This window comes from Oryctolagus cuniculus, chromosome 1 (assembly GCF_051225735.1).
Source record: "Oryctolagus cuniculus isolate XC-2025 breed Fujian yellow rabbit chromosome 1, ASM5122573v1, whole genome shotgun sequence".
NCBI lineage: Eukaryota > Metazoa > Chordata > Mammalia > Lagomorpha > Leporidae > Oryctolagus > Oryctolagus cuniculus.
Window position 1 is genome coordinate 4646054 of NC_142867.1, and position 27748 is coordinate 4673801.

General features: G+C 53.8%; 1 protein-coding gene and 1 long non-coding RNA gene across 7 annotated transcripts in view; one reads left to right on the forward strand and one right to left on the reverse strand.

Annotated features, from left to right (window-relative positions):
- The first annotated feature begins 925 nt into the window (after positions 1 to 925).
- On the forward strand, positions 926 to 8598 carry LOC127484753 (uncharacterized). The gene is made up of 2 exons (XR_007911968.3): positions 926 to 1228; positions 7172 to 8598. It is a non-coding gene; the product is annotated as an uncharacterized LOC127484753 (long non-coding RNA).
- Positions 3139 to 27748, reverse strand: part of KDM2A (lysine demethylase 2A) — a 134367-nt gene continuing 109757 nt past the window's right edge. For 5 of the 6 annotated variants that reach the window (XM_089317275.1, XM_089317224.1, XM_070067682.2 and 2 more), the window contains 9 exons: positions 18700 to 18783; positions 17032 to 17301; positions 16032 to 16163; positions 14076 to 14165; positions 10087 to 10796; positions 7882 to 8045; positions 7247 to 7405; positions 6500 to 6715; positions 3139 to 6015 (listed from right to left, as the gene is read on the reverse strand). In XM_089317275.1, coding sequence (XP_089173401.1) covers positions 5834 to 6015; positions 6500 to 6715; positions 7247 to 7405; positions 7882 to 8045; positions 10087 to 10796; positions 14076 to 14165; positions 16032 to 16163; positions 17032 to 17301; positions 18700 to 18783 — 2007 coding nt within the window. In that variant the 3' untranslated portion in view covers positions 3139 to 5833. Of the gene's footprint in view, positions 6016 to 6499; positions 6716 to 7246; positions 7406 to 7881; positions 8046 to 10086; positions 10797 to 14075; positions 14166 to 16031; positions 16164 to 17015; positions 17302 to 18699; positions 18784 to 27748 lie in introns of all 6 variants that reach the window. The other variant, XR_016223828.1, reaches the window with a different exon arrangement.

The following is a 27748-nucleotide window of genomic DNA, read 5'->3' on the forward strand; positions in this document are numbered from 1 at the left end:
CTACAGAGGGAGATGGAGAGACAGAGAATCTCCCTCTGCTGGTTCAATTCCCCAGATGGCCACAATAATGGAGGCTGGGCCAAGCGCAAACCAGGAGTCTGGAACTCGATTAGGGTCCCCCACGTGGGTGCAGGGGCCCAGGCACTTGGTCCATCTTCCGCTGCTTTCTCAGGTGCACTAGCAGGGAGCCGGATCGGAAGTGGAGCAGCCAGGACTCAAACGGGCGCCCCGCTAAGGGACGCTGGTGTTGCAAGCAGTGGCTTAACCGCTGTGCCAGCGCCAGCCCCGCGCCACACTTCTCAGGGTCCAGTGAGGCTTTCGGACCCATCGGTGTCCTGGAAATGCAGAGGCGTGGGGGGGACACCCACTGTCTCCCACGGTCACCAAGGCTCCTGGCTCAGCTCTTGCCACAGTGCCCACCAGGGGACCTGACGCAGAGGGCGTCCGTCGACAAGTGCCGGGAGACTGTATGAATGGGAGACTGAGCGGCCGGGCTCTCGCGGCGCATGGCATCTGGGGCCTCTGCCCACCGCCCTGCCCGCCTCTTCGCACTGAGTGCAGCCACAGGCTGGCCTGGATTTATCTGGGACAGCCTCTGCTTAAAAAATCCTGCCTGACGAACACGTCAGTCCAGGATCTGCATGTGGGTTCTGGAACACCCGCCGTCCTGCCCCCACCCATCTGCAGCCCCCGGCCAGGTCTGGAGCTGGGGTCCCTCCAGGGGCCTTCTCTCCAGGACACCCCTCCTTGGTTCCTGGGATCCGAGAAGGTGGTTTCTGGAAGCCCCAGGCTGTTGATGGAGGCCCTGGCTGGGGGGCTGGGGGGGGGGGCAGGAGGGCTGGTTTTGGGGACGGTGCTGCCCTCTGGTGGCCGTGGGAAGGCTGATTAAAAACGTGACCTTTTCGGGCCAGCTTCCCTCAGCAAACCTGTCTGGTGCCCAGATCCGCCGGGCTACAGCCAGGATGCCGGGAGCGCCCAGGGGAGGGGAACGCGTCCCGCCCAGCTGGCAGGCCCACACTGCTCCTTGGCATGTGTGCCGGTGACTAATGAGTGTTGCAAACTCCAGTGCGTCCCACACGGAGCTCCTGCTCCCACCAGCCAGCCCCGGGCCGAGCCGCTTCCCTCCAAGCTCGCCCTGACAGTCGCCCCAGGAGTCCTCCTGGGCCCCTCGCCCCCCACCTCCGCGCGTGCGCACACACACCTGCTGTCCGTGGTCTGGCGGCACCTGGTGAGTCTACCCTGAGTCCTCCCATTAAGCCCTGGCCTCCCGCCTGGGGGCCGGCACCAGCCCCTCCCAGAGCTTCCACAAGCCCAGCGGAAAGCCCCCTGCACTTAGGACAAAGCCCACCGCCTGCCTGTGGCCCTGAGTCTCCAGCCCCTCTGGTGTTCACTAGAACAAGGCAAGTCCATTCCTCCCTCTGGGTCACGTGCTTGCCCTCCCTTGGGCTGCAAGGGCTCAGCTTGCATGGTCACCGCTGCATCCCTCACCCCCCAGCAGGAGGCCTGGCCCAACGTCAGGGCTGCAAAGGCAGAGGGGGCAGCTCGCAGGGGCAGGTGCGCCTGAATGTGAGTGTGTGTGCCTGGGCGGGCGAGTGCTGCCCTCGCCTCTCCATCTCGGCCCTGGACTTTGGAGGCGCGGGAGGCGGGGCTTCGGGGCTCCCCTGGTTTCAGCAGGTGCCTGGCGGATAGGGGCGGAGGAGTTCCTGCCTAGGGCGGGGACCAACACCCCTGTCTCTGCTGCCGGGTGCCCAGGCAGTGCCAGGCTCCACACATTCGCCAATGTTTGCCAGGCACTGGGGCTTGGCCTTCGGGGACCCAACACAGGAAGAGACACAGTGAGCCCCCCGGGGGGCGCACCAGATGTGCTACCAGGGGAATGTCCACTGCGATCTCGCCGCGCGCTGGGCACTGCTCTCGGCGCTCCGTCGGTCCCCCCTGAAGTTTGCGGCCAGGGTGAGCCGCAGGAGCCCGGAGCCTCTGCAGGCGGTCAGCGAAATGCCAGAGCCAGGGCCAGGGGAAAGGAGGAGAGCGGCTGTGTGAGGGGCTGGGAGAACTTTCTGGGCGCGTGCCGCCGCAAGGGCTGAGGCCCGAGGAAGAAGTGGGTGCTTCCTGCTCAGCGCAAGCACCTTGGCTGGGTTTTTAGCCGGCGGGCCCCAGCTCACGGCCCTGCTAGGGCCTCACGACCCCGGCTCCGCACAGGAGCAGCGCCTCGCCCTAGAACCCCCCCGGAAGGTCACGCTGGCCTGCGCGGACCCGGCCCCAGGCGCCTTTCCGGCTCTGAGGTTTCTCCCGGAGGCGGAGCCCGCAGCTGCCAATCCCGCTTCGCCCCGCCCCGCCCCATCCCGGGCCCGCCCCGGAGCCCGGCCCGGCGCGCATGCGTCGGTGCGTCCGCCGCGCGGCCTGGCCCCGGGACCCGCTATGCTGACAGCGGTCGTGGTCTGGGCCTGGCCGTGTCCGGCCCACGGCCTCGTGGTCCCCGCCGGGCCCCCGCCGTGACCGCCTGTGCTTGCCCTGTGGGGGGGCAGGGGAGCTGGGCCCCAGCGCCGCCTCCTCCGGCCCTGCTGGGCCCCCTGGGCAGGTTGCTCTGCCTGAGATGAGGCGCGTGGGCGTTGCGCGAGGAGCGGTCAGCCGGTGGCCGGTGGCCGGTGGCTGCGCCTCGTCTTCTCTTCGTGCCTTTTCCGGGATGTTTCTCCCCGCGCCCAGGGAGCAGCTGGACCCCCTGCGCCCTGGCGGTCGCGCAGCCAGGGGCTCCCGGACTCCCCTCCCCCCAGGAACTGCCTGAGTCACTCGCAGGACCCCCTAACCTTCCCGCCACGCGCGTGGCAGACCGAGGAGGAGCCCAGCCCCGGCCCTGTGGCCCCCGGGGGCCTGCGCCAGCGGGCGGGAGCGCGCTCTCGGCCTTCCAAACACATCTTTAGAAAATAGCCGGAAACTGAGCTTGGCCCCACTCCTGGGCAGGTGCGGCCAGCTCGCCCCTGCGTGACCGTGCGCCGCGGCCCGTCGTGAGGATTCTGGGTCGACACAGGGCGGCCGGCACCCGGGGAGGGGCCGTGTGCGGACGGCAGCTCTGGCACGCACGTGTGGCCATTTGCACTGTTCTCACAGACACACGCACGCACGCCCCCAAAGCAGAAAAGGTTTCGTTTTTGTTTTTAAAGCCTTTTTATTTAAAAACAAAAACAAAAAACCAAAACCCAAATCAAAATATTTCCCACTGGAGGCTATTTTTTTTCATCTTTTTAAAAATTTTATTACACAAATATCTCCCATTCCCACGTGTCAGAGGAAGGATGTCCTTGCTCTAAAACCCACAGTGGAGAACTCTTAGAAAACAAAACCAAGCCCAGCCAGCGCCCTCCTGCCCGGTCCAAGTGACCCGCGCGGCCGCCAGGCCGCAGCCCCTGCTAGACGCTTACATTTAATTTAAAGTTTTAGCACGACATTGGAGATCGACTCTAAATCAGCAACAAAAAATAGAGATATTTACAATATTTCTCCGAAAAACAAAAAACACAACCAAACCCTTTAAACATAGTGACTTTAGGAGTTTTATTTATGGAGCAGTTATTTTTAATCACCAAGTGATTTTATATTATATATATATAAATTTTCTTCCTTTCCTTTGTGGTTTTTCGCCCCGGTGCTGGACAGATGGAGGCAGGGCCGGGTCCTGCAGTCTGAGGGTGGCCTCTCCCGGCAGGGCCGCGCGGGGCAGCGCCAGGCTCTGCTGTCCCCAGAGACACTTCTCTTCCTCCGCCTCTAAAATCCAGTTCCCCCTCACAGTCCCAAAGAAAAGCCAAGCCCAGCGAGGGCATCGGGCCGTCGGCCGCCGCTCCTGGGCTCCCTTTTCCGTGGGCCAATTTACGTGCACGGTAAAAATGCTTGTTTTGCCAAACCCCCAAACAAACATTAAAAACCAAAACCCAAAACAAAGCATCAGCTTGGAATTCCTGTGGCTGCAATGTCCCGAAGTCAGAGGCACTCTCCCGGCACAATCCCTGCTGAGGGGGTCTCTCCACCTCCCTTATAAAAAGACAAGGAAACAAAACAGTCATATTTGCAGTATTTTCCACAGGAGCAACCAAAAAAAGGCAGGAAGCTTCCACGTACGGGTCCTTAGCGGTAATATCAGTAAGGTTTTGCTCGATACCCAGGGTTCTTTGCAGAGAAGTCCCCTAACTGAGGCACTCTGGAATAAGTCACTGGCATTTCCTCAAAGCTCCAGCCCCGAGTGCCGGGGCCTGGAGGCCGACAGACGGGCGGAGGGTCACGGGAGCAGACATCAGCAGATCCGAAGAAACAGACACAACACCACCCCCACCAGGGCCCAGGCTCCTGAGGCCGGTTAATGCCAGTCAAAGCTGGGCCAGGTGGCAAAGAGGGTCTCTATTGCTTTGGAAGTGCAAGGGTGCAGTTGGCGTCTCTCCTCTGGGCGGCTCGCGCTTCAGGCCCCTGCACCTGGGCTCCGGCCCCTCCGGCCGCAGGGCTGGAGGAGGAAAGCCTGAGACTGGGCCACCGGGAAGGGGTCAGGAAGGCAGGGGCTGGAGGACGAGGCGGCGGGCGAGGTTGTGCTATCAGTGTCCTTGCAGGGAGCAGAGTGCAGATCCGCGGCTGTCCAGCTCCGCCCAGCATCCCCTCACACGTACTGACCACGAGATTCCCACCTTCCTTTCTTTTCTTTTTTTTAAAGTGCAAAAAGCTCTCTGCTGCCCTAGAGAGAGGATCTTTGGACAGGCCGTTGAATGCAAAGGGGGCAGCTGATGGGGCTTGACACAGGACGGTGGAGCGGGAGACAGCGCGCTCCCCCACCCTCCTCCACACACACGCACGACACTCAGCCACACACACAGAGGCACATGCACACCCCCTTCCACGGCGACAGAGGGCAGGTGACTGGCTTCTAAGCTGGACCCCCTGCCCCAGCGAGCCCACGGGCTCTGGGGGCTACGCTAAACCAGAGGCCTGGAGGAACCTGGCTGGCAGGCAGGTGGGGACGTGGCCCAGGCCTCTGCCTGCCCCATGCTGGGGGAGACAGGCTGCTCTCGGTGACACGCATCCTAGGGAAGCCCTATCCAGGCAGGGATGAGGACATGTGGGAAGGGCAGTCGGGGAGGTGGTGCCTGTCTCAGAATCTTCCCGGGCAGGGATGAACTGGGGGTGTCCCTGGGGTAGGCAGTTCCAGCTCCTCGAAAGAGCTTCAACCCCAGTAAGTGCAACAAGGACCTCACAGAGACTCGTGGGAAGCCTGGGCCGGGGCGGGTGGGAAACCTCATGGCGCGAAGGACATTGCGCTCAGGGAGGAGGACAGCGCAGACGCGGGCGCGAGGTCTCGGCCGCCTCCACAGCACCAGTGTGACCTGCTGGGCCTGGCGGTCCTGGGGCTGCCGCCCCTCCTGCAGAAGCCGGGAGAGTGACGGGAGAGACACGCACCGGACACCTCAAGGAGAACCTGGCCACGGAGGCTGGGCCGCTTTCTTCCCTGGAAGCTTGCTCAGGACCAGGCACTGCTGGGGACCACGGGTGGGGAGGAGGGGCCCAGGGCCCAGTGCAGATGAAGGCTGCACAAACACCCGCACTCAGAGCCTGGCCTCCTGACAGCCCGGGCTCTCCCCTCGGCTCCATCTGCGCCTCCCTGTTCCTTAGGAGGAAGAGGGGCAGGCAGGTCAGCCTCGTGTCCACCGCCCTCCCCGCCTGGCCTCCAGCGGAGGGGCTCAGGGGACAGGCGAGCAGAGAGGGAGTGTGACGCTGGCTTCAGAGCCCGTGCAGGGGCGGGGAGAGGCTCTCCTCGGTGGGCAGTCAGGGGACGATCGCCCCTGTCCCGTCGGCCGGGCGTCTAGCTGATCTTCTGTATCAGCTTCTCGTCTGACAGGCAGTAGAGGCTGTTGATGGACAGGTCTGAGATGAAGTGCTCGCAGGCTTTCCTAGTGATCTGCTTGCACCCGCGAAGGTCGATCAAGGTGACGTTGGCAATGCGCCGTAGGTAGATCAGGGTCTGGTCTGTCAACTTATTGCAACCTGTAGGGAAAGTGGCCGTGAGGAGACGGTCACACACACACTCACTCATACACACACACACACTCATACACACACACACACTCATACACAGACACTCTCACACACTCTCACACTCATACACACACACTCACACTCATACACACACACTCATACACACACACACTCCATACACACACTCACTCATACACTCACACACTCACACACATACACTCACAAGCCTTCCTCTGCCGTGCATCTCCCCCTCTTCTCTATGAAAGCCCTCTCAGTCCCACAGCTGCCTGGCTCCCAGAAGCCCCTGCTGCACGAACCCCAGCACCACACTGCAGGCAGCACAGGGCTGTGAGGCCGGCCACGCTGCAGGCAGGTGGTGGTACGCACACACACCTGGCTCCAGTACTCAAGGACACGCCCCCACCCGTTCACACAGAGACTGAGGAACCGAGTTAACAGGGCTCAGTCCACAGGCCCAGTTCCAGCAGCCTACCTGCCATGTTGAGCTCTGTGAGGGAGTAGCGGGTGGAAGACCCGACGGCTGTGAGGAGGTTGGAGGACTGATCTGTAAGGTGGCTGCAGTGGCTGAGGTCGAGGCGAGACAGGAGGGGCATGTGGCGGATGATGAGGCGAAGCGTGGCGTCCGTGATGTCCAGGCCCGCCAGCCGGAAGTCAGTCATGTTCCGGAGCTTGCTGCGATTGTCCTGACCTGCAAGGGCAAGAAGAGAGCAAGATCAAAACTCTGAGTTCTCTCATGCGGCGCCGAAGCTGCAGGCGGCGGTGGCTGCTGGCTGGCCAGGCCCCCTTGAAGGGTTAAGCTGCACTGCCCACGCCCAGCCCTGCCTCCAGGGAGTGCGGCTGCGTGGGGGCAGTTCCTAGGGAACCAGACAAGTTCTCGCTCTTCCCTGCTGCTGGGCTGGGTATGCCCGGAATGCTCCTCCCCTCCCTCCACCCCTGCGCACCTCCAGACCATCACAGACAGCTTCTGACGCGTCACCTCAACCGTGAAGTCTTGAGACTTCCTCAGGCTGACACTCTCCGGGCCCCAAACTCCACTGACCCAAAAAATGCACTTACTCCTCTGTGGCAGGTAGTTACCTGCTCGCACAGTTAACCTGCGCTCGTCCACAGGCCAACATTCTGGTCTCATTTTGTTCTCTCCTAGGTTCCCATGGCATCACTTTGAAGACTGTCTGAAAACAAAGCTCCCCCAAGACCCGAAGCCAGGCCCATGGCATACCTGGTTTATCAGCGGGTGGAGTCAGCAAGTCCCGAATTTGAGGGTCCTTAATTCCTACTGCCCACCGGAGATCAAGGGTCCTGAGAAGGGGGCAGCTGGAGGTGCTGAGAGCAGAGACTGCAGACCAGGAGCAGCCTGCTAGGAGGAGGTCTTTCAGCCCTGGCAAACAGCAGCAGAGGCGGTCAGTGACACCCTGGCGCACAAAGCCTAACCCGCCAGCCATCGCCGCAGAGGAAATGGGAGACAGGGCCGTGCTCTGAGCTCCCAGTAACCAGGCTCTAGGATTCCTGTGCTGTGCTACACCGCATCTTCCCGCTCTGGGAGTAAACCCACTGCTTAGCTGCTGTCACAACAATGCAAAAGGGAGTGACTTCCCATCTTTCCAAGATCTTAAATGCCGACGGGAACAGGGCTTTCCAAAGCGCATGCCCAAGGCAGCCTCTGACTTGAGCTTCCTCTTGAGCGGTGACGCCGCAGCACCCGACCCCATTTCGATGGAGTCCAGTGCAGTGGCAGGCTCGGCGCTGTGGACGCCGTGGACACTGGCAGTCTGCAGAAAGGCAGCCCTGCCAACAACGCAGCTCCTAGAGCCGTCCCTGGGCCCATGGAAGGACAGCAGCAGGGTCCCCACCTACCTGGCAGCCTATTGACGAGCCACGTCAACTGCTTTTTGGAGATGTTGGTCCAACTGAGGTCGAGGCTAACTGGTTGCCTCTTGATGATGCCACTGAGAGCTTGTGGTACGATGGCCTTACACCTACTTAAGTCAATTTTCGTCCAAAGTCTCTTGTCGCAGCACCTGGGACAAGGGAGCAAACCAGCTGTCACTATAACTCGATGCCCCTGTCAACAGAGTTCCCAACACAGCTGCTCAAGCAGCTAAGCACTGGAGGGTCATTCTTCCTCTCCACATTCTCCTGCAAGTATGTAAGGACCACACCCTGTCGGTGTTTCAATCAGAGATGAGGTAGGCACTGTTGTCTCTACAGCGCTCAACACTCTGCAAACCTGTGTCAGGCAGTGTGTACAGAACTTGGCCAGGCACCGGTGCTGTGGCGTAGCCGATAAAGCTGCTGCCTGTAGTGCCGGCATCCCACACGGGTGCTGGTTCACGACCTGGCTGTTCCACTTCCGATCCAGCTCTCTGCTGTGGCCTGGGAAAGCTGTGAAGATGGCTCGAGTGCTTGGGCCCCTGCACCCACATGGGAGACCCGGAAGCAGCTCCTGGCTCCAGACTGGCCCAGCTCTGGCCATTGTGGCCATTTGGAGAGTGAACCAGTGGATGGAAGACCTCTCTCTACCTCTGCCTTTCAAATAAATAAATCTTAAAAAAAAAAAAAAAAAAAAAAAAAGTTCATCCTGATTAATTCTAGAGGGGATGGAAATACAACAGCTGTCAGGCACACGCAGCGCAACAGACGGTAACGTCTTCATCCGCTTAACAGGTGTGGCTCCTCCTGAGGCATCTAAGGGAGCATCTGAGGTTTCTGACTTCTCACTGCCTGCGGCCACCAGGCCTGTGCCCTGCTCTGGGCACTACTCACCCGGTTCACCCCACCTGAAGCCCACTCCTGGGGCAGCCAGAGTCTTCGCCTACCTCTAGAGCTTCTGCCTCAGTGCTACCTTGACATTTTTCCAGCCAGTCCAGGCCCAGAGTATGAGGGAGAAGCCTGATTTCCCACTGCAGCTCACAAACCCACAGGCCACAAACAGCACTGCGCCCTGAGGGCTTCCCTCTTACACTCTGCAGCCCCCACTCTGAGCCAGGCTGAGTCTGGCTGGCAGAGGGAGGAGACAGCACGCCATGGAGACCTACGCACCTCGGCCTCCAACCAAGGAGCAGAGCCAGCAGACCTACTAGTCCCAAAGAAAGAAACAGTAAGAATTTGGGTAGATCGCATATTAACTCAGATTTGGGAAGTAGAGTTGTGTTTGCAAGAATATTTGTATTTAGGGAGTGGAAAAATTTCACCAATGGCACTTACAATCTGCAGCAACGTCAAGTTGCTGGCCACAAAGCAAGGGCCCTTAAACCCAAGCGTGCATCTGAAGTTCCTGGAGGGGAGTTCCAGAAGCAGACCTTGGGCGCCCCTCAGGCTGAGTCACGAAGCCTGGGGGGGCCTGGAGAACCTGCATTTTTAACAAGTTCCCAGGTGGATGCCTCTGGTCAGGATGCCACACTTTGACCCATACACAAGGGACATAGGCTTAACAGAAAACCAACCCCGCCCCACGGGAAGTTCTTTGCTCCTCACCACCAGGGATGGCTGCCCCATGTGTTCAACGTGCAACATGAGCAGAAATGTCAGGGCTGTTGAAGACCCCCAGGACTCAGGACGCTTCACAACTGCACCCTGCAGGAAAGGGATTCTGATCCAAGTTTGGGGGCTGAGCATCCGAACCGTGAGACCTTCACACTCCCACACACTCTCGCTGATGGAGAGGCTACTGAGGCAGGGGCTTAAGCAAGGTTGCCCACGTGACTGGGACACCACGGGCTCCTGACCATCACCTGCGGAGTGCAGCCACCTTGAGGACAAAGTTCCAGCCCTTGAGACTCTATATAAAGTTTTAGAACCAGTGGTACAAATCTACCCCCAAAATCTGTTTCCCTCCCCCAGCAGATTGGAAAGCACAGAGCAGGAGAGGAGGCGAGGGCCCGCGTTCCCCAAGGACGCCTGCAGGCACGGCTGGCCCCACCTTTAGAGGACCCGCAGTGTGGGGAACAGACTGGGTCACTGCGCTCCTCAGAGGATGTCACAAGCCTCCAACGTCAAGGTGCGTGCTGCTCTGGCATGGAAACCCACACCCCGAGTCCTGACCCCTGCATCCCTGCTCACCATTTATACCACGTCTTGCACACTCGCATACATTCACAAAGTTCTCTGCGGCTGAGGTAGCGGAAGACAGACATCCAGACCTCCCGCTGCATCCAGCTGTCGTCTCCGTCCTGAGCCCAACTGCCCCGGCCATTCAGCCTGGCTGCACCCCCCTCCTCTGCACTGTCATCTTCCTCCTCCTCCTCCTCTTCCTCCTCCTCTCCCCCCAGCCCCTCCTCATCCCCACGCTGGGGGGTGCGGGCTGGGCAGTGCTGCACTAGCACACGGGGGGAATGGCGCAGGTTGGCAGAGGAGGCCGTGATGGCCTGCAGCTTGGGCACAATGGATGTCCCGTGGAGCTCTTTGGTGGGCCTCTGCAGCGTGACAGTGAGGTACGATCCCCGGATCTTGGCTTTCTCAACTTCAGACAGCTCCTTTTTGCCGCTCGGATTGTTCTCCTTCTCCCGTACCATGGTGCGCTCTGTGGCCTGCAGCCGCAGCAACTGCCGCCTCTTGAAGCGCTCATCGCGGCTGGCACTGTGGTGGTCGCTGGGGCCAGCCCCAGGGGATGACCGAGTCACCATGCCCCGGGGGGACACCGGGTCATGGATGAGCTGCAGCATGGAAGTGGGTGAGTGAGGCGGGGGTGTGAGGGGCTCGTCGCAGCTCCGCAGGGGCCGCAGGACTTTGGCTTGTACGGCTTCTTCATCGCTCTCTTCCATTTTCCGTTTCTGCAGAACAGGCCCAGAAAAAGCAACATCAGTGCTGTCTTTCTCCCAAACCCTCTAAGCCAGGGATGGGAAACCTTTTTTCAGCCAAAGATCGTTCAGATATTTTGTAACATCATCTGCCGGCCACTTCAAAGCATGCACTTAAAAATCAGCCTGGGGGCCAGCACTGTGGTGCAGTGGGTAAAGGCACAGGCGCCTGTGGCGCCAGCATCCCACATGGGTGCCATTTCAGGTCCCAGCTGCTTCGCTTCTGATCCAGCCCTCTGCTGATGTGCCTGGGAAGGTAGTAGAGGATGGTCCAAATCCTTGGGACCCTGCCACCCATGTGCAAGACCCAGAGGAAGCGCCTGACTCATCGGCCCAGCTCTAGCCGTTGTGGCCTTTGGGGACTGAACCAGTGGATAGGAGGTGTCTCTGTAACTCAGCCTTTCAAATAAATAAATAAACCTTCAAAAAATTGTTACCCTGCTACAGATTTTTTGAATTTCAAGTCTGGCCTGTGGCTGACTTGGCAGGGCCAGCCCAAGTGATCGATCCCACAGGCCTTGTACAGCCCACGGGCCAAGCTTCCCCACCCCTGCAAACCAACAACAGGAGAGCTTCACTGTCTCAGGGCACTAGAGAAGACAGTCACTGCTACTGTGGGGCTGACCCCAGCCCTCGCAAACATCACAGAATGCTGAGTGTAAGCCGAACGTTCTCAAATGGGTCAATGGGAAACCAACTTGGGACGAAAGGTTTATATCCAAATACAGAGGAGTGAGATCCAAATTTGGGCCACCTGATTCCATAGCCTACCCCAGCCAACACTTGTCCCAATTTCTGGATTATAATTCCCTGGGCCAAATACTCTTTAGAGACCACAACTCTACCTCTATGTAATCTGGTCATTTTTAACCTGGTCTTTAATTTAGCTCTTCCACTCAACAGATGTTCCTCATTTTTTTTTTAAAGTTACATATTTATTTGACAGAGTTACAGAGGGAGAGGCAGAGAGAGGGAGAGAGATCTTCCATCTACTGGTTCACTCTCCAAATGGCTGCAACAGCCAGGACTGGGCCAAGTTGAAGTCAGGAGCTAGGAATTTCATGCAGGTCTCCCATATGAGTGGTACGGGCCCAAGTATTAGGGCTGTCCTCTGCTGCCTTCCCAGGCACATTAGCAAGGAGCTGGATTGGAAGTGGGTCAGCTGAGACGCAAATTAGCACTCTTGCTAGATGCTAGCATCGTCTTAGCCCACTGCACAATGGCAGCCCCAGGTGTGCCTCATGTTAGGGGTGTTAGAAAACCAGGGCACCCACTCTATTGAAACAGGAGGTCAGGGTTGCTAGCCCAGGCTTTTAGTCCCACCAGGCCTAAGCGGAACTCTGCCAGGCTCCCTGTAAGAGAGGAAGCAGAGAACCAGAGCTTCCCTGCAAGTGTCCCACCACAGAGGGGTCTGCTTAGGATGACAGAGGAACTACCATAGAGGACACAACCTGTCCTGGGGCACTTAATGTCAATCAGACAATGGCCCTTTCTTGGAGTTCGCCTTGACCATTCCTTGGCAAAGTCCAGTCAACATGGAACCATACTGGTAGTTCAGATCTTTCTTAATTTATTATTATTATTATTATTTTTATTTTTTATTTTTTATTTTTTTGACAGGCAGAGTGGACAGTGAGAGAGAGAGAGAGAGAAAGGTCTTCCTTTGCCGTTGGTTCGCCCTCCAATGGCCGCCGCAGCCGGTGCGCTGTGGCCGGCGCACCGCGCTAATCCGATGCCAGGAGCCAGGAGCCAGGTGCTTTTCCTGGTCTCCCATGGGGTGCAGGGCCCAAGCACCTGGGCCATCCTCCACTGTACTCCCTGGCCACAGCAGAGGGCTGGCCTGGAAGAGGGGCAACCGGGACAGATTCCGGCGCCCCGACCGGGACTAGAACCTGGTGTGCCGGCGCCGCTAGGCGGAGGATTAGCCTAGTGAGCTGCGGCGCGGGCCTTTATTATTATTTTTTAAAAGATTTATTTGGGAGGCTTGCACTGTGGCATAGCGGATAAAGTCACTGCCTACAATGCTGACATCCCATATGGGTGCCAGTTCAAGTCCCAGCTGCTCCACTTCCCATCCAGCTTCCTGCTAATGTGCCTGGGAAGGCAGCAGAAGATGGCCCAAGTCTTTGGGCCCCTGCACCCAATGTGGGAGACCAGATGAAGCTCCTGGCTCCTGGCTTCAGCCTGGCCCAGCCCTGGCTGTTGTGGCCGTCTGGGGAGTGAAAACCAATGGATGGAAGCTTGCTCTCTCTCATCAATCAAAAAACAAAAAACAAAAGAGGGAAAAGTTTAGCACTAGTAAGCTCCAGAATTCCTTGCCCTTGAATATATTTAGGGGCAGGTGTTTGACATAGCAGTTAAGATTCTGCTTGGGGTAGCTGTGTCCCAGATGTGGGTGCTGGCTCTGCTACTGATGCTAGGTTCCGGCTAATGGGCACCCTGGTGGGATCAGGTGATAGCTCAAATAGCCGAATTCCTAGTGCCCACGTGGGAGACTTAGATCTCCCATTCTCTGCCTCTAAAATAAAACAAAAATAAGAAAGATATTTAGACTAAAAAGTTGACTGCCTCAGCGCCCAACTGGGAAGAAATAAAAAGAAAAAAAACTCCTGTACCTACTCCCTCAGCCCTGTGAGGGTGTCTCCCTGAAGGACTGACATTAGGCCGGCTGCTCCCTCTGTGTGTGCCTTAGCTGGTCCTGCCTTGCCAGTCCGAGTAACCAGAATCCTCTTAGTCTGCTGATGTTACTGGCATCAACTGGGCTGGCAACTCTGGGACAAGGTCATGGTGCTAGTCCCCTCTAGGGGAGGGGCAGAGCTTTCTGGGAGGCCACAAGGAGAGACAAAAATGTGAACTTGCTTAACTGGAAACTCAGGCACACCACCACACTTCCTGGCCGCCTCAGGCTGGGCTGCCGCCTCCCACAGTCACATTCCTCAGGAGAGATCCTGCGGGCCCAACTGCCCCCCTCAGACTGCCCTGTTGTAGCTTCTTGCTTTTTAGAGCCCCAGAGCATGAAAACCTCAGGACTTTTCAGATGCAAGTGGAACAGTATTTAGTAACTAAAAAGTGTTAAAGATGCAAACAAAGAAAAAATAGTTAACCAAAGGGAAAAAGATATCAAATATACAGCTAAAAATAATCTCCATGCCGGAGGAACTCTGAACACTGCCACAAAGGCGAGCTCGGAGCCTCGTCCACACTTCACGCCGATTTTCTCAACCACGGTGCGGTCTGGAACAGGGTTCTTACCTGGGCTTTCTCCGAGCTGTCCTCCTGGTAGCACTTGGGGCACTCCCAGCAGTTCGGCAATTCCTCATTAAGCAGGCCTTCTCCATCCATCTGGAGGTATACAGGGATGTTAAAAAAAAAAAAAAAAAAAAAGGCAGTCTCTTCAGTCTCCTTTAATAACAACACAGTGGAGAAACACGCTGGTCTCCAAGGGTAGACTAACACCCACTCCCAGCCACTGGGAGCTTCCCACCCTCCTTCTTGGTTATCCGATCCCAGTTAAGCTGCATGAAGAGAGCTTGTTGGCCTGTGGGCTCCTCTCTGACACAGGTGTTCTACTGAGGGTCTCATGACAACGACACCAGACTTGATCCTGACAGTTGGGCACAGTTATAATTGCTTTGGTTCAGAGACTAATGATCTAGTGTTTTTGTTTTTTTGACAGGCAGAGTGGACAGTGAGAGAGAGACAGACAGAAAGGTCTTCCTTTGCCGTTGGTTCACCCTCCAATGGCCACTGCGGCCGGCACACCGCGCTGATCCGATGGCAGGAGCCAGGTACTTAACCTGGTCTCCCATGGGGTGCAGGGCCCAAGCACTTGGGCCATCCTCCACTGCCTTCCCGGGCCACAGCAGAGAGCTGGCCTGGAAGAGGGGCAACCGGGACAGAATCCAGCACCCCGACCGGGACTAGAACCTGGTGTGCCGGCGCCACAAGGCGGAGGATTAGCCTAGTGAGCTGCGGCGCCGGCTGATCTGGTGTTTGACTCAATGTTCTCAACTGTAAAATGGGGATACACACAACTGATTATGGTGAAAACAACAGCACTCAGCTTATAGGGCTGTGGTGAGGATTAACTGTATATTATATAAAGCATTAGAAAGTATGTGGCACATATCCTGGTTGCTTTGTATTAATCATCATTATAATCAAGGAGATAATGCTCTCATTAATTCTAAGATGCGCCTTTTTCACATTTTAGTCTTTATAAAATTCGGCTGCTTCTCACAATTGACAATGTCTTATAACCACTGTCAGCCAGGTGGTAGTCATATTTGACTCTTTTTATTTTTTATTTATTTTTTACTTTTTTGACAGGCGGAGTGGACAGTGAGAAAGAGAGACAGAAAGAAAGGTCTTCCTTTGCCGTTGGTTCACCCCCAATGGCCAGTGCAGCCGGCGCACAGCGCTGATCCGAAGCCAGGAGGCAGGTGCTTCTTATGGTCTCCCACGCGGGTGCAGGGCCCAAGGACTCAGGCCATCCTCCACTGCACTCCCAGGCCATAGCAGAGAGCTAGACAGGAAGAGGAGCGACCAGACAGAATCTGGCGCCCCGACGGGGACTAGAACCCGGTGTGCTGGCGCCGCAGGCAAAGGATGAGCCTAGTAAGCCTCGGCACCGGCCCATATTTGATTCTTTCTGACCAAGAAAGTCCCACTACCCATTTAAAAGAGGATTCACAGGGTTGTCTTAAAGGTTAAACAGAGAATATATGTGAAACTGCAGTTCTCTGCCCTGCACACCAGGCTCATAAATAAAAAAAATACATAAGGACCTGCGGGGACCCTTGGGAGCCCAGGTCTCAACTTCTTCATTCCCTTTTTAAAGCCCTCAGCCTGATCCTGAGCATCCATCAAATGCCAGCCGATGTTACTACCCTCACCATCCCTCGTGAACTCATACTCAGAGGTGCACTGAAGTAAGGGTGCGCAGGCTTCAGGCACGATGCTGTAGTTCCATGATGGCCCAGGGAACCCACACAGGATCCACGGGCCAGAGAGTAAACTCCCTGAGGGCCAGGACCAGGTCCACTTTGTGCACTGTTCCATCCGGAGGGTCTGCCAGACAGCCTCCTGAGTCGCAGGCATGTCAGTCAAGGGTTCATGTCAGACTACTCTGGGCAGCGATGGTGGCAGCCTGTACGCCAGGTGCCCCACTCTCTGTGGCTCCACTCAGAATCTCTAGGGCCTCCTCACCTGCAGGCAGCCAGGATGCACGATCTCATTGCAGATACAGCATTCCATGAGTTTCTTCTCAAAGTCCTGTGTCTCCTCATTCTGATCCACCTCTCCACAGAGGGAACATGTGACCGAGTGAGGCAGCCTGGGCTGTAAGAGGAGAAAGACAGGAACCGAGAGCGCAGACTCAGAGCCTTGTCATTCCAGCTTCCCTTTACCTCACGCTGGGAAATCTGGTTCCTGGAAATCTCCAGCAAACACTCGGGGAGCATGCAGACAGGGTGGAGTGAAGAGAGCTTTCTGCTAGGAAAACTCACGGGGGCAGAGGCAGGGGACAACATTCAACTGCATGGGAACTAGAGACAAATAGACTAGTTCATTTTCAGTTGGCCTGTTCTTGGCCTTAATTAAAGAGGGGACAGAGGGCAGTGATTTTCTCTTCAAATGTCCCTGTTTAAAAATTGGGAAAATAAGGCCAACATTTTTTTTTTTTTTTGGACAGGCAGAGTGGATAGTGAGAGAGAGAGACAGAGAGAAAGGTCTTCCTTTTGCCGTTGGTTCACCCTCCAATGGCCGCCACGGCTGGCGCGCTGCAGTTGGTGCACCGCGCTGATCCGAAGGCAGGAGCCAGGTACTTATCCTGGTCTCCCATGGGGTGCGGGGCCCAAGTACTTGGGCCATCCTCCACTGCCTTCCCGGGCCACAGCAGAGAGCTGGCCTGGAAGAGGGGCAACCGGGACAGATTCCGGTGCCCCGACCGGGACTAGAACCCGGTGTGCCGGCACCGCTAGGTGGAGGATTAGCCTAGTGAGCCGCGGCGCCGGCTCAAGGCCAACATATTAATAAGGAAATGTTCATACTAGATCCCTCCCTTCTGCACCAAGGGAGGAGAGGAACAACGTAAAGGGGGCACAGCTCTTCCTCCCCAATGCTACACCTCGGGACTCTACACTGCTGTGTCCAGGCCCTCTGGCATTGCCACCCCGCCCCCAAGTTCTTTACCCAGCAGATCACTCACTGCCAAGCACTGTCGGAGGACACAGGACTGCTTCATGCGTCCAGGCCCCCCGAACTTCTTCATGTCCCTGCAGTAGTGGCAAACACCACACTCTCCTTGCACACAGGCTTTGCATTTTCGACATCGCACTCGTCTCCGCCTGGCTCCTGACACGATAGGGGATGCAGCAGCTGGCCTCACAGGGGTTAAGCGTGGAGCTGGCTTCATAGTGTGAGGCTTTGTGATGGGGATGGTAGGGACCCGCACCTTTGGCCGGGTGGGGAATTTAAGCTGGAAAGAGAAAGCAGTGAGGTCAGCTCTATCAGGTTGCTTTAAGACTGGAGAGGGTAGAAATTACATGGCAGTATACCTAGCCCCAGGCTTGGTGAACTATGGCCTGTGGGCAAATCTGCCCATTGCCTGTTTTTATAAATAATTATAATCGTTTATGTATTGTCTATGGCTTTCAAGCTTCAATGGTAGCATTAAGAAGCTGTGACTTATATGGTTCGCAAAACCTCAAATGTTCACCACCTCAACCTTTACAGAAAAACCTGCCAACCTGTCCTGGCTCTGCAGCCACTTCCTTAGCTGCAGCCTTCCACTTTGCAGAGCTGTGAGGTGGGCCTCACCGAAGCTTTCTGGGGAATGCCAGGCGCCCACGTCACCCTAAAGCCCCTCCAGGATTTCTTCCCAACTATTCAGAATATAGACCTAAACGAGACTGCAAGCCACTTGAGGGTAGCACTGGCCTTGCGCGTTTGTTGAAGTACTCCGAGTCCAAGCATGTAACCTGGTCCATTAAGTGTGGCCCAAATCTCTCAGGTGTGTGTTTGTAATTTTAGCTTTGTATTTACCCTGCTAGTGACCTTTCAAGGACAAGTTCACACCTGGTCATAAACACTTTTCTGACACAAAATCCTCAGCAGTCAGAATGACTGGACTGTTCTGAGGCTTTATGGGGCTTCTCTACCCAGGAAGGGAGAGGTTCTTAGACACTGAGCTCCACTCCTTTATATTCTGCCAGGACACCCTGGAGCAGGATAGCTTTGCATGTTTTAGGTAGGGAACACCAAAGGGAGACCTAATTTATTCCTCAAGTTCATGGCCAGAATCAAAACACTATCATTTATTCCATACATAACCTTGACAGAGGACAATATGAAAATATTATACAAGATGTAAACTGAACGGGCTAGAACTGAACATCTGTAACGGAAAATCTATTAGCTGATGGTAATTCCTTTCTTCTCTTTTCAATTCCATATTGAAAAGTCCCAACTACAGGGACTCTTCAGAACATGGTCTCCCTGTTACAAAAAAAATACCCCTGGACTTTAAATGTGTAAGTAATTACTTTAACTAGTTTTAAACCATAGCTGTGAGAATGATTGTGTCACTGGGTCACAAAGAGAGGAGCTCATCCACTTTGGTGAACAAAGGCAAAACTCACATCTGAATTTAGAGGGAGGCCTCCCAGTTTGACACTTCTATTAAGAAAGTCACCTCCAAAGATGGCCAATTACCCCAACCTAAGAGTCAAAACGAACTGAATCCCGATTTTTCTGTCTGTATTAATGCACCAAAAGCCACCCTGCCTCTAGCTGTTCTTTTTCTTCCCAGAATCGTAGTGATCAACCAGCAAAAAGCTTAATTCAGCAGCCCAAAGACCAAGCGGAACAGCCTTACCTTATCCCTTTTTGGCCACTGCACTATAGGGACTCCAGTGAGGGCTAACTTGGGATCGCTGTTGGCAAGCTCCTCCAGTAAAATCTAGAGTTGGGACAGGAAAGGAGAAAAAAGCAGGCACAGTGAACACGGAGCCAATTCTCCACACCAGCCACAGTCCCTGTAGGACCACGGGCAGAGGAGGGTGGCAGCTGTCTGGGGTTCCCCTTTATACACAGACTCGCCGAAAGGAGTAAATCAAAGAGGAGAGAAAGACTAGCGCAGTCCTATCACGACTTCACACTTAAGCTTTGCCCCACCTCACTACCTGGGCACTGTACTTACACTAGGGCAACTGTTGCCTGTCAGGCAGTTCCAGCCATGATAGTAACTCTTCATACTGCCCCTTTCAATTTCCTTAGTAAATTTAACTTGTAAAGTTCTGCCCTCACTTTGCAGATGTGAGCAAACTGGCACAAACTGACTGGCTAATGCTGAATTAATGAGACCAACAGCAGAGCCTTAGCGTCCTGATTCAACCCAGGGCTTCTTGTTCGAAGGCTGATCACAGACATTTCAGTCTCACGTTGTTCTTTCACACTCACAGAGGCAGTTACATACCTTCACTCCTAAAAACGGGGCAGGAACAATCTCCAGGCCACCAGTTCTCACAGATTTAACCAATCAAGTCTGAATGACTTAGGAACAGCGCTACAGAAACTGCCACTGAAGTGGATCATACCGGTTGACTGTTATTTTGAAAGAAACCCTTTATGAAATGTAGACATTTCTGAAGCCCAACCTTCTTCCTCTGACCTCATGAGCCCTAAGGCAAGGCCAACAGTCAGAGAATGGAAATCTGGGAGGTAATTCACACTTGCCTTAGGTGTGTGTAGGGTAGTAACTACTTCAGCAAAAACTAGACTTGGATCCCATACAAGTCAGCACGCCCAGGCCATATTTAACACTCCTTCTCCCCATTCTGTGTTTATGCTGGTGTACTCAACACTGACTAAGGATCCTGCTCCAGATCCTGGAGTGGGGACTCGGAGGGGCCCTCTAACTCATCCCAAGAAGCTTCTCCGGGAAAGAATGCTTGTTGCCAAGTCTCCAGATGCCTCTCACCTTCCCCCAAACTGATTTCATCTGCGACCGTTTTATTTACTTCAAGTTGCTATGGCACCCTATCCTGGAGCCTCCTGCTAACGCCACACTGCGTGGGGGTGAGGAGGCGGGGTGTGGTGCCACGTGGGACCAGGCTCTGATATGGGCTCCTAATCTTCCTGGGGTGAAAAATTCAGGTCCATTCAAAATGTTGTGCTGGGAGTGCAGAGTGCAGGGCTCCCCTCCCCCACGTCGCACTGTGAGGAGTAGGACTCTGCCCATTTCCTCTGCAGGAGAGAACTGAGCTGTCCACAAACAGGGACTTTCCACTCTCAGCAAAACAGGCAACGCAGAAAGACTGGTGATTGTTAAAGAGAGTAGAAAAGGAACTTAACTGTTCACTTAAAAAAAAAAAAAGGCAGTCAAAAATCTACCTGTAAGACCTCTGGGGGAGCAGTACAGGGCAGGCGGAGAGACTGTGGAAGGTGGGGGCAGCTGGTCACGCACACAGGACTCAGTGGCTGGGTAAGTGTGGGTGTGGAGGGAAATGCAGATTTCCTTCCAAGCCTTTTTCGCTGGGGCCATTCAACCAAGCACGCCCTGCTTTCATCAGAAAAGGCAGACTCCAGCTGAGGCCCCACAGAACCATATAAAGAAGCCACCACCCCTCACCAGAGGGGTTTGGGATGGAAGAGCGGGGGTGGAGTGCCGAAAGGCTGCCGCCTACCGAGGCTCCAGGCTTTCGGGAGAGCATTCACACACAGGCCCACACCCCACAGCTCACAGGAAGGGAAACAGAACAGAGGGCGCCTGGGCAGCAGGGGGAAAGGATTCCCGAAAGCCAAGCAACTCCATCCGCAGCACATCCCAACAGGAGGACAAGTGCAGCGCCGGCTCAGGCACCACGAAGTCACACCGCCTCTCCTGGACTCGCCCCACAGGCACTGCTTCTGCCCCTTCGCCAGACAAAGTCCCTACAGTTAACACACTCCCCAAACCAGAAAGGGTTCGCCAACCGACCACCTGACCTTGTGTTTCTGGTCGCTCTGGAGCTGCCGAGGCTCTTGGGTGAAGTTTCCCCAACGTCTTTGTTTTGTTTTCTGTATCAGAAGTTGTGCCGAAGGAGTTAGGTTTTCTGCCTCTAACAAAATCCTGATTTACTTGGAAATTCTGGAATCTCAGAGCACACACGGCAGGGCAGTCTGGCCCTAACCTTTCCGACCAGCCAGAGAGAGCAGCGTGCAGCGCTCTGAGCTCCTTCTCAGCCCTTCAGCTCAGCCGCGGCTTCCTGTGCCTGCGAACAATGCTGCTGCGTCACCCACATGCAGCTCCCAGAAATGCTTTGCAACGGAAGATGGCAGGAGGGGGAGCTGAGCTCGAGCGAGCGAGCCAGGCAAAGGGCCCAGCCGTTCTGCTGCAGAGCCGGCGGGGGTGTGCACGGCGCCTGCTCTCTTCCTCGCGATTGGAGGAGGCCCTGCCGGGGAGGGCACTGAGCTGGCCTCCGCCCCATCTCCCTCCCACCACCACCACCGCAATAGGAGAACCCAGGGCCAGCCCCTGGAGGGCTCCGCTGGCAGACTTCTGAAGGCGCCAGCGAAAGGAAAAGCTTTAACCCATTCAGGGAGCTACACGCTGGCACCCAGGTCCACGTCGGTCCTTGTCTCAGTCCACACCCTTCCCCTCAGGGTCACTCTTATTGTTACAGCCAGTGTTCTCTTGCTGATTGCACACACACTTCTCTCTCTCCTCTCAGGAAACACACTGGATCGCCCACGGTCCAGTCTCCCTGGAGGAGCCATGCATCAGCTCCTCCGGAGTTACCCTCTCTCTCCTGGCACACTGCCTGCTTCACCTGCCCTCACTGACGCCAATGCCAGCCCACAATCCAGAACCAGGCTATGTGTTTCCAGAAAAACCTTCAGAAAGAGCAATTACAGCCAATACCGAGACACAACAGAGGCCTCCTCCGGCTCTAGCAGTCACCACAATATCTGAAATATCTATGGAGCAATCTTTCAGCAGCTCCCTCGTGAGCAAGCCACCAAGTCACACAGCTGAGTACAACCCAAGGTCAAAGCGCTTTGCCTTTGTGCCTCTAAACATGGTGCCGGAAGTCAGAACAAGGCTTTCTCGCAACTCTGGCCAGTCTCTCCTGCCCAGCAGATGGCTCCACACTCAGATACATACTCCAGCACTTCCACTTCTACTCAAGTCTGTTGTGCCCGCCTCATTCTCCACATTCCGTAGATGAAGCAGCCAGCCTCGTATCCAATCAGACACCTCAATGCCCAGACAGTCCCCTGACTGACACTTGTTGCTCACACCTCCAGGTGCTGACCCTCAGCCACGGCGAGGCTCAGCCGGCACACTCTGCAGGCTGCAGAAAGGGGGGGTGCACACACCAGCGGGGCTCTGAGATTTCCATGGCACTGAACCGCAGCACAGCAGACGTTTGAGTTCAAATTTATGTAATCCTTAGATTCTCACAAATACCACTTGGCCTTTTTAGAAATTATAGATGCTACTTTGACACAAATATCTGGCTCTAACTGCTGGAAGCAATGTTGTTTACTTCAGGACAGCTCTCTCAGTGAGTTTCTGGTACAGACTCGGTGTCTAACAGGTCTTCTGGGGCCTGGGCTTGGTTGTTGGGACAAGCACTAACTTTGATAGTGTAGCAGTCTCCAACCCGAGGGGGAGCGCCTGAGCCCTCCTGGAAATGCTGGGACGACCATCCTAACCTGAAACCTCTGTCTAGCACCAAGGCTAAAAGAGCCAGTACAATCATACTTTGAAAAGTTAGTTTTGGTCTTCAGTGCCATGTAACCCAGAGGGATGATAAAATACAACTACTTAAGAGAATCAAAACAAAACACAAGTTCAAGTTGTAGCAAGTGCAAATTCTAGAATCCGCCAGATAAGGGCACTAAGAAACTGCAAGGAAGCTCCCAGATCTCAACTTAAACAAAGCCTCATTTTTCCCCTCTTATTAATTCACAATAAAAGGCAACAAAGAAATAGTAAAAATATGACATAATACAGGAATACAATGAAAATATCTCAAAGAGTTACATACATTTTAACCTAATCTCTACATGCCTCAAAACTCAGATGATTTAATTAAAACTTTCTATTCAGTAAGAATCTGAATTATTACAAATATCTTGCTAGTAAAACCTGCGAATTGGGGGCGGTACTGTGATGTAGTGAGTAAAAGCAGCCGCCTGCAGTGCTGGCATCCCATATGGGTGCTAGTTTGAGTCCTAGCTGCTCTACTTCTGATCTAGCTCTCTGCTGTGGCCTGGGAAAGCAGTAGAAGCTGGCCCAAGTCCTTGGGCCCCTGCACCCATGTGGGAGACCTGGAAGAAGCTTCAGGCTCCTGGCTTCAGATCGGCATGGCTCCAGCCATTGCAGCAATTTGGGGAGTGAACCAGCAGATGGAAGACCTCTCTCGTCTCTGCCTCTAATTCTGCCCTTCAAATAAATAAATAAATCTTTTAAAAACAAACAAACAAAAAACCCTGCAAATGAAGTTTCATTTGCACAGGCTTATCTGGTTTGGTAAGTTAATAGCTGATTAAAAGGGTCTTCCACCAGTTGTTCTTAGTAGCACACTCACCCACAAAGTGATAAAGAAAATTCCTGATCACCCTCTCTATAGCCACCATCTCTCTGCCTCAGTCCCATCATATTGCGATGGAGACGGTGTGAATATTTAGATCCATAGCTATAGCAGAGAGAGACAAAAACCTAACGTATACATCACTACAGAGCACGGTCACTGATCTGAATCATCTACCAGGAAGGTCTATTAGCTGGTGGATTACAACGGTGCCTCTTCTTGCAGGACAGCCCCTGCCACCCCTCCCTCAGTGTCTGCTCTGTGCCCTGCATCACACACAGTACCTGCAGCTGGGTATGTGCTTACTGGTTCCTCACACACAGAGGCAGCTTTATTCATAACAGCGCAATCAATGAATTTCATAGATCTGTAACATCTAATTTTTTTTGCTATAATAATACTCCGGCTTATTAAGTACTTTTTAACATTACCATTCATTCTAATAACAACCCCATGGAAACAGTTTTTAAAGAAAACAGTAATTTGCCCAAAGTATGACTGGCAGATTTATCAAAAAGCTTGTGTCTGTGTGTGTGTGTGTGTGTGTACAGAGAAACTGCTTTGTCACAAAAATAAACACAATGGGGCTAGCATCGTGGCACAGCAGATAAAGCCACGGCCTGCAATGCCAGCATCCCCATATGTGTGCTGGTTTGTGTCCCAGCTGCTCCACTTTCAATCCAGTTCCCTGCTAGTGGCCTGGGAACAGCAACAGGAGATGGCCCAAGTGTTTGGGCCCTTGCCACTCATGTGGGAGCCCCAGACCCAGCTTCTGGTTTCAGCCTGGTTTACCCCTGGCTATTGCAGCCATCTGTGGAGTGAACCAGCACATGGAGCATTTCTGTCTCTCCCTCTCTCTCTTCAAGTAAATAAATATATAAATCTTTATAAGAATACAAACAGGGGACAGCCCTGTGGTGCAGCGGGTAAAGCCACCGCCTGCCGTGCTGGCATCCCATATGGGGTGCCAGTTCGAGTCCTGGCTGTTCCACTTCCAATCCAGCTCTCTGCTATGGCCTGGGAAAGCAGAAAAAGATGGCCGAAGTCCTTGGGCCACTGTACTCCTATGGGAGACCTGGAAGAAGCTCCAGGGTCCAGTCTTTGGATTGGCTCAGTTCTGGCTGTTAAGGCCATTTGGGGAGTGAACAAGCGAAGGCCTCTCTCTCTCCCTGCCTCTGCCTCTCTGTGATTCTGCCTTTCAAATAAATAAATACTTAAAAAATACAAGTGAAGCAATAAATTCCTATTAAAAATGTGAACTCTTTCAAGCGGACTCCCACCGCCCTGCTGTGCTCTGCTGTCAGCAGTCTGGGGTGCACCCCTGCATGCCCACACACATCAGTATCACTGTACTATACATTCCGCCTCCCACTCTGCTCTCCACTCAAGGACACGACTTCAATTTTAGAAATGCCAGAGTGTCTCACAGCAGGAGCAGACACTGCACCTTTCAGAGCACCTGGGGAGTCGAGGTTACCCAGACTCTCACCAGGCACCTTGGACAGACACGCCCACTCACCCTACCTTTCCATCAGTGACTTTCAATGCCCCACTCTTCATTTAATTTCCTCTCAAATCTGTACTCTGTGATTCTTTCCTCAAGATGTAGAACTTAACATTCTAGAAGTTTCAAGCCCTTTTTATCATAGCACTAAAATGCACATTTCTTCCAGGGAATATGTAAGTTATGGATGTCTCATCTCATCTGCTAGTTCTTTCTGAGAACCAGGTAGGTTTTAACAGGAAACACTTCCTCTCTCTGCAGGAAGGGCAGTGTAGCCATCAGTAGAATAAACACCAAGTTACTGAACGCTTAGGGGTCTCCAGTGGTACTGAGACTGGGCTTCCACCCAATCCAATGCTTTCTTCTTTAAAGAAAAAAATCTAAGAAGTATTTTGTTTATCTGAAAGGCAGAGAGACAGAGATAGCGAGCAACCCCGTCCCACCCTCAATCTGTTGGTTTCCTCCCCAGATGTGTGCAGCAGCCAGGGTTGGAAGCCAGAAGCCAGGAAGAACTCAATCCAAGTCTCTCAGGTGGCAGGGAAGCACCATCACCTGCTGTCTCCACAGGGTGCATTAGCAGGAAGCTAGAACTGGAATGGGAGCTGGGACTTGAACCCAGATACTCAGTTATGGGATGAGGGCATCCAAGCAGACTCTTAACTGCTAACCAAATACCTATCCTGAATGGGTTTTTTTCCTTCTTTTGAGTGACACTCAAATGCTCAAAGTATTCAAACTCTAAACTCACCATATCTGAATCTCAAATTAAACATAATTGGTCAAATATAGGAAGAATTAATAAATTTGATTTTTTTCCTCCCAGAGTGATATAGCAGGAGCCAAAGAATGACAAAGATTACAAGCAAACCATGAGATTTTAAGTATAACTACCTGCAATGCCAGTATCTAATTCTCTAATCTTTTTAAAAAACTTTTAATTAATTTAACAGATCCAATGTGATTGGTGGATACAATTACATAACGATACTCCTATGCCCCTTTCTCCCCTTCACACCCTCTCTTCTTCTCCCCCCCTTTATTAGTTTCTGAGATAATGTATTTTAAAATTATATTACAGTGAAAAGGCTTAATATTTCACCAACTAAGAAGCTTCACAAGCAAAAAAGCAAAAGTACCGCAGTTTAGTGAGAATAGAGACAATGGCCATAAGCAGTAATTGAGTGGAAAACTTACCATCTCACCAAAAGACAGAGCCACAGATCATTCAAACTACAGTAGTATAGCATTCTTAACCACTGGTTTGACAAGTTATAAAGATTCTCCTATCTTCTGATATTGGCTACATTTTGACCATGCTTTGGGTAAACAAGAAAAGGTGTGGCATAGACTGGAGGGAAAATTCAAACTCGTCAGTCTATGCAGTCAGCCCTATATTCACACTCTTGACCTATACCCAGCATTTCAGCCAGTGATGGCAGCCTAGGGGTAAGGTTACCCATGTGTGGATAACCCTGAGTCCTGAAAATGGACAATAGGTAGAATGATGTTCTCTTCTACTCTCAGATTCTCACATTTCTAAATTGAAAAGCCGTGTCCTTGGCAAAGATATCTGATAAAGCAAAGGGAGTTCTCTCTGGACTCTCACTCTTTAGACGAGAAGCATCACTTTAGACGCCTCTTCTTAACTAGCTCCCTTTCTTGCTACCACCTTTTTTTAAATTTTATTTTTTTGACAGGCAGAGTTAGACAGTGAGAGAGAGGGAGACAGAGAGAAAGGTCTTCCTTCCATTGGTTCACCCCCCAAGTGGCCACAACGGCCGGCGCACTATGCTGATCTGAAGCCAGGAGCCAGGTGCTTCCTCCTGGTCTCCCATGCGGGTGCAGGGCCCAAGCACATGGGCCATCCTTCACTGCCTTCCCGGGCCACAGCAGAGAGCTGGACTGGAAGAGGAGCAACCGGGACAGAATCCAGCGCCCCAACTGGGACTAGAACCCGGGGTGCCAGCGCTGCAGGCGGAGGATTAGCCTAGTGAGCCACGGCGCCGGCCATGTTGCTACCACTTTTACCCTGCTTAGTGTGTGGCCCAAATCCTTCTACATTTCTCTCGGATATATCACTGTACCCTCATTCTTCAACTCTCCTCTTCAGTGGCTTTACAGAAGGAGTCAGTGTATTTCTACCAGGATACTCGACCTTCCCCTCCCGCCCCCAATAGACTTATTTATTTGAGAGGCAGAGTTATAAACAGAGGGAGGGAGAAACAGAGAAGTCTTCCATCTGCTGGTTCACTCCCAAATGGCAACAACAGCCAGCACCAAGCCAATCCAATGCCAGAAGCCAGGAGCTTCTTCCAGGTCCCCTATGTGGGTGCAGGAGCCCAAGCATTTGGGCCATCTTCCACTGTTTTCCCAGGCCAGAAGCAGAGAACTGGATCAGAAGAGGAGCAGTTGGGACACGAACCGGTGCCCGTATGGAATGCTGGCACCACAGGCGGAAGCTTAATCTACTATGCCACAGCCCCCCCGCCCCTTTATTTTTTAAAAATATTTATTATTTATTTATTTGAAAGGCAGAGTTTAGAAACAGAGAGGAGAAGAGACAGATGGACAGAGATCTTCCATCTGCTGGTTCACTCTCGAAATGGCCACAACAAGTGGGACTAGGCCAGAGGATAGCCAGGAGCCAGGAGCTTCTTCTGGGTCTCCTCATGGGTGCAGGGACCCAATGACTTGGGCCATCTTCTGCTCCTTTCCAGGCCTTAGCAGAGAGCTGGATCGAAGTGGAGTAGCCAGGACTTGAAACAGAGCCCATAGAGCAAGCTGGTGCTGCAGCTCGTGGTTTAACCTGCTGCGCCATAGTGCCAGCAACCATTTTTTCT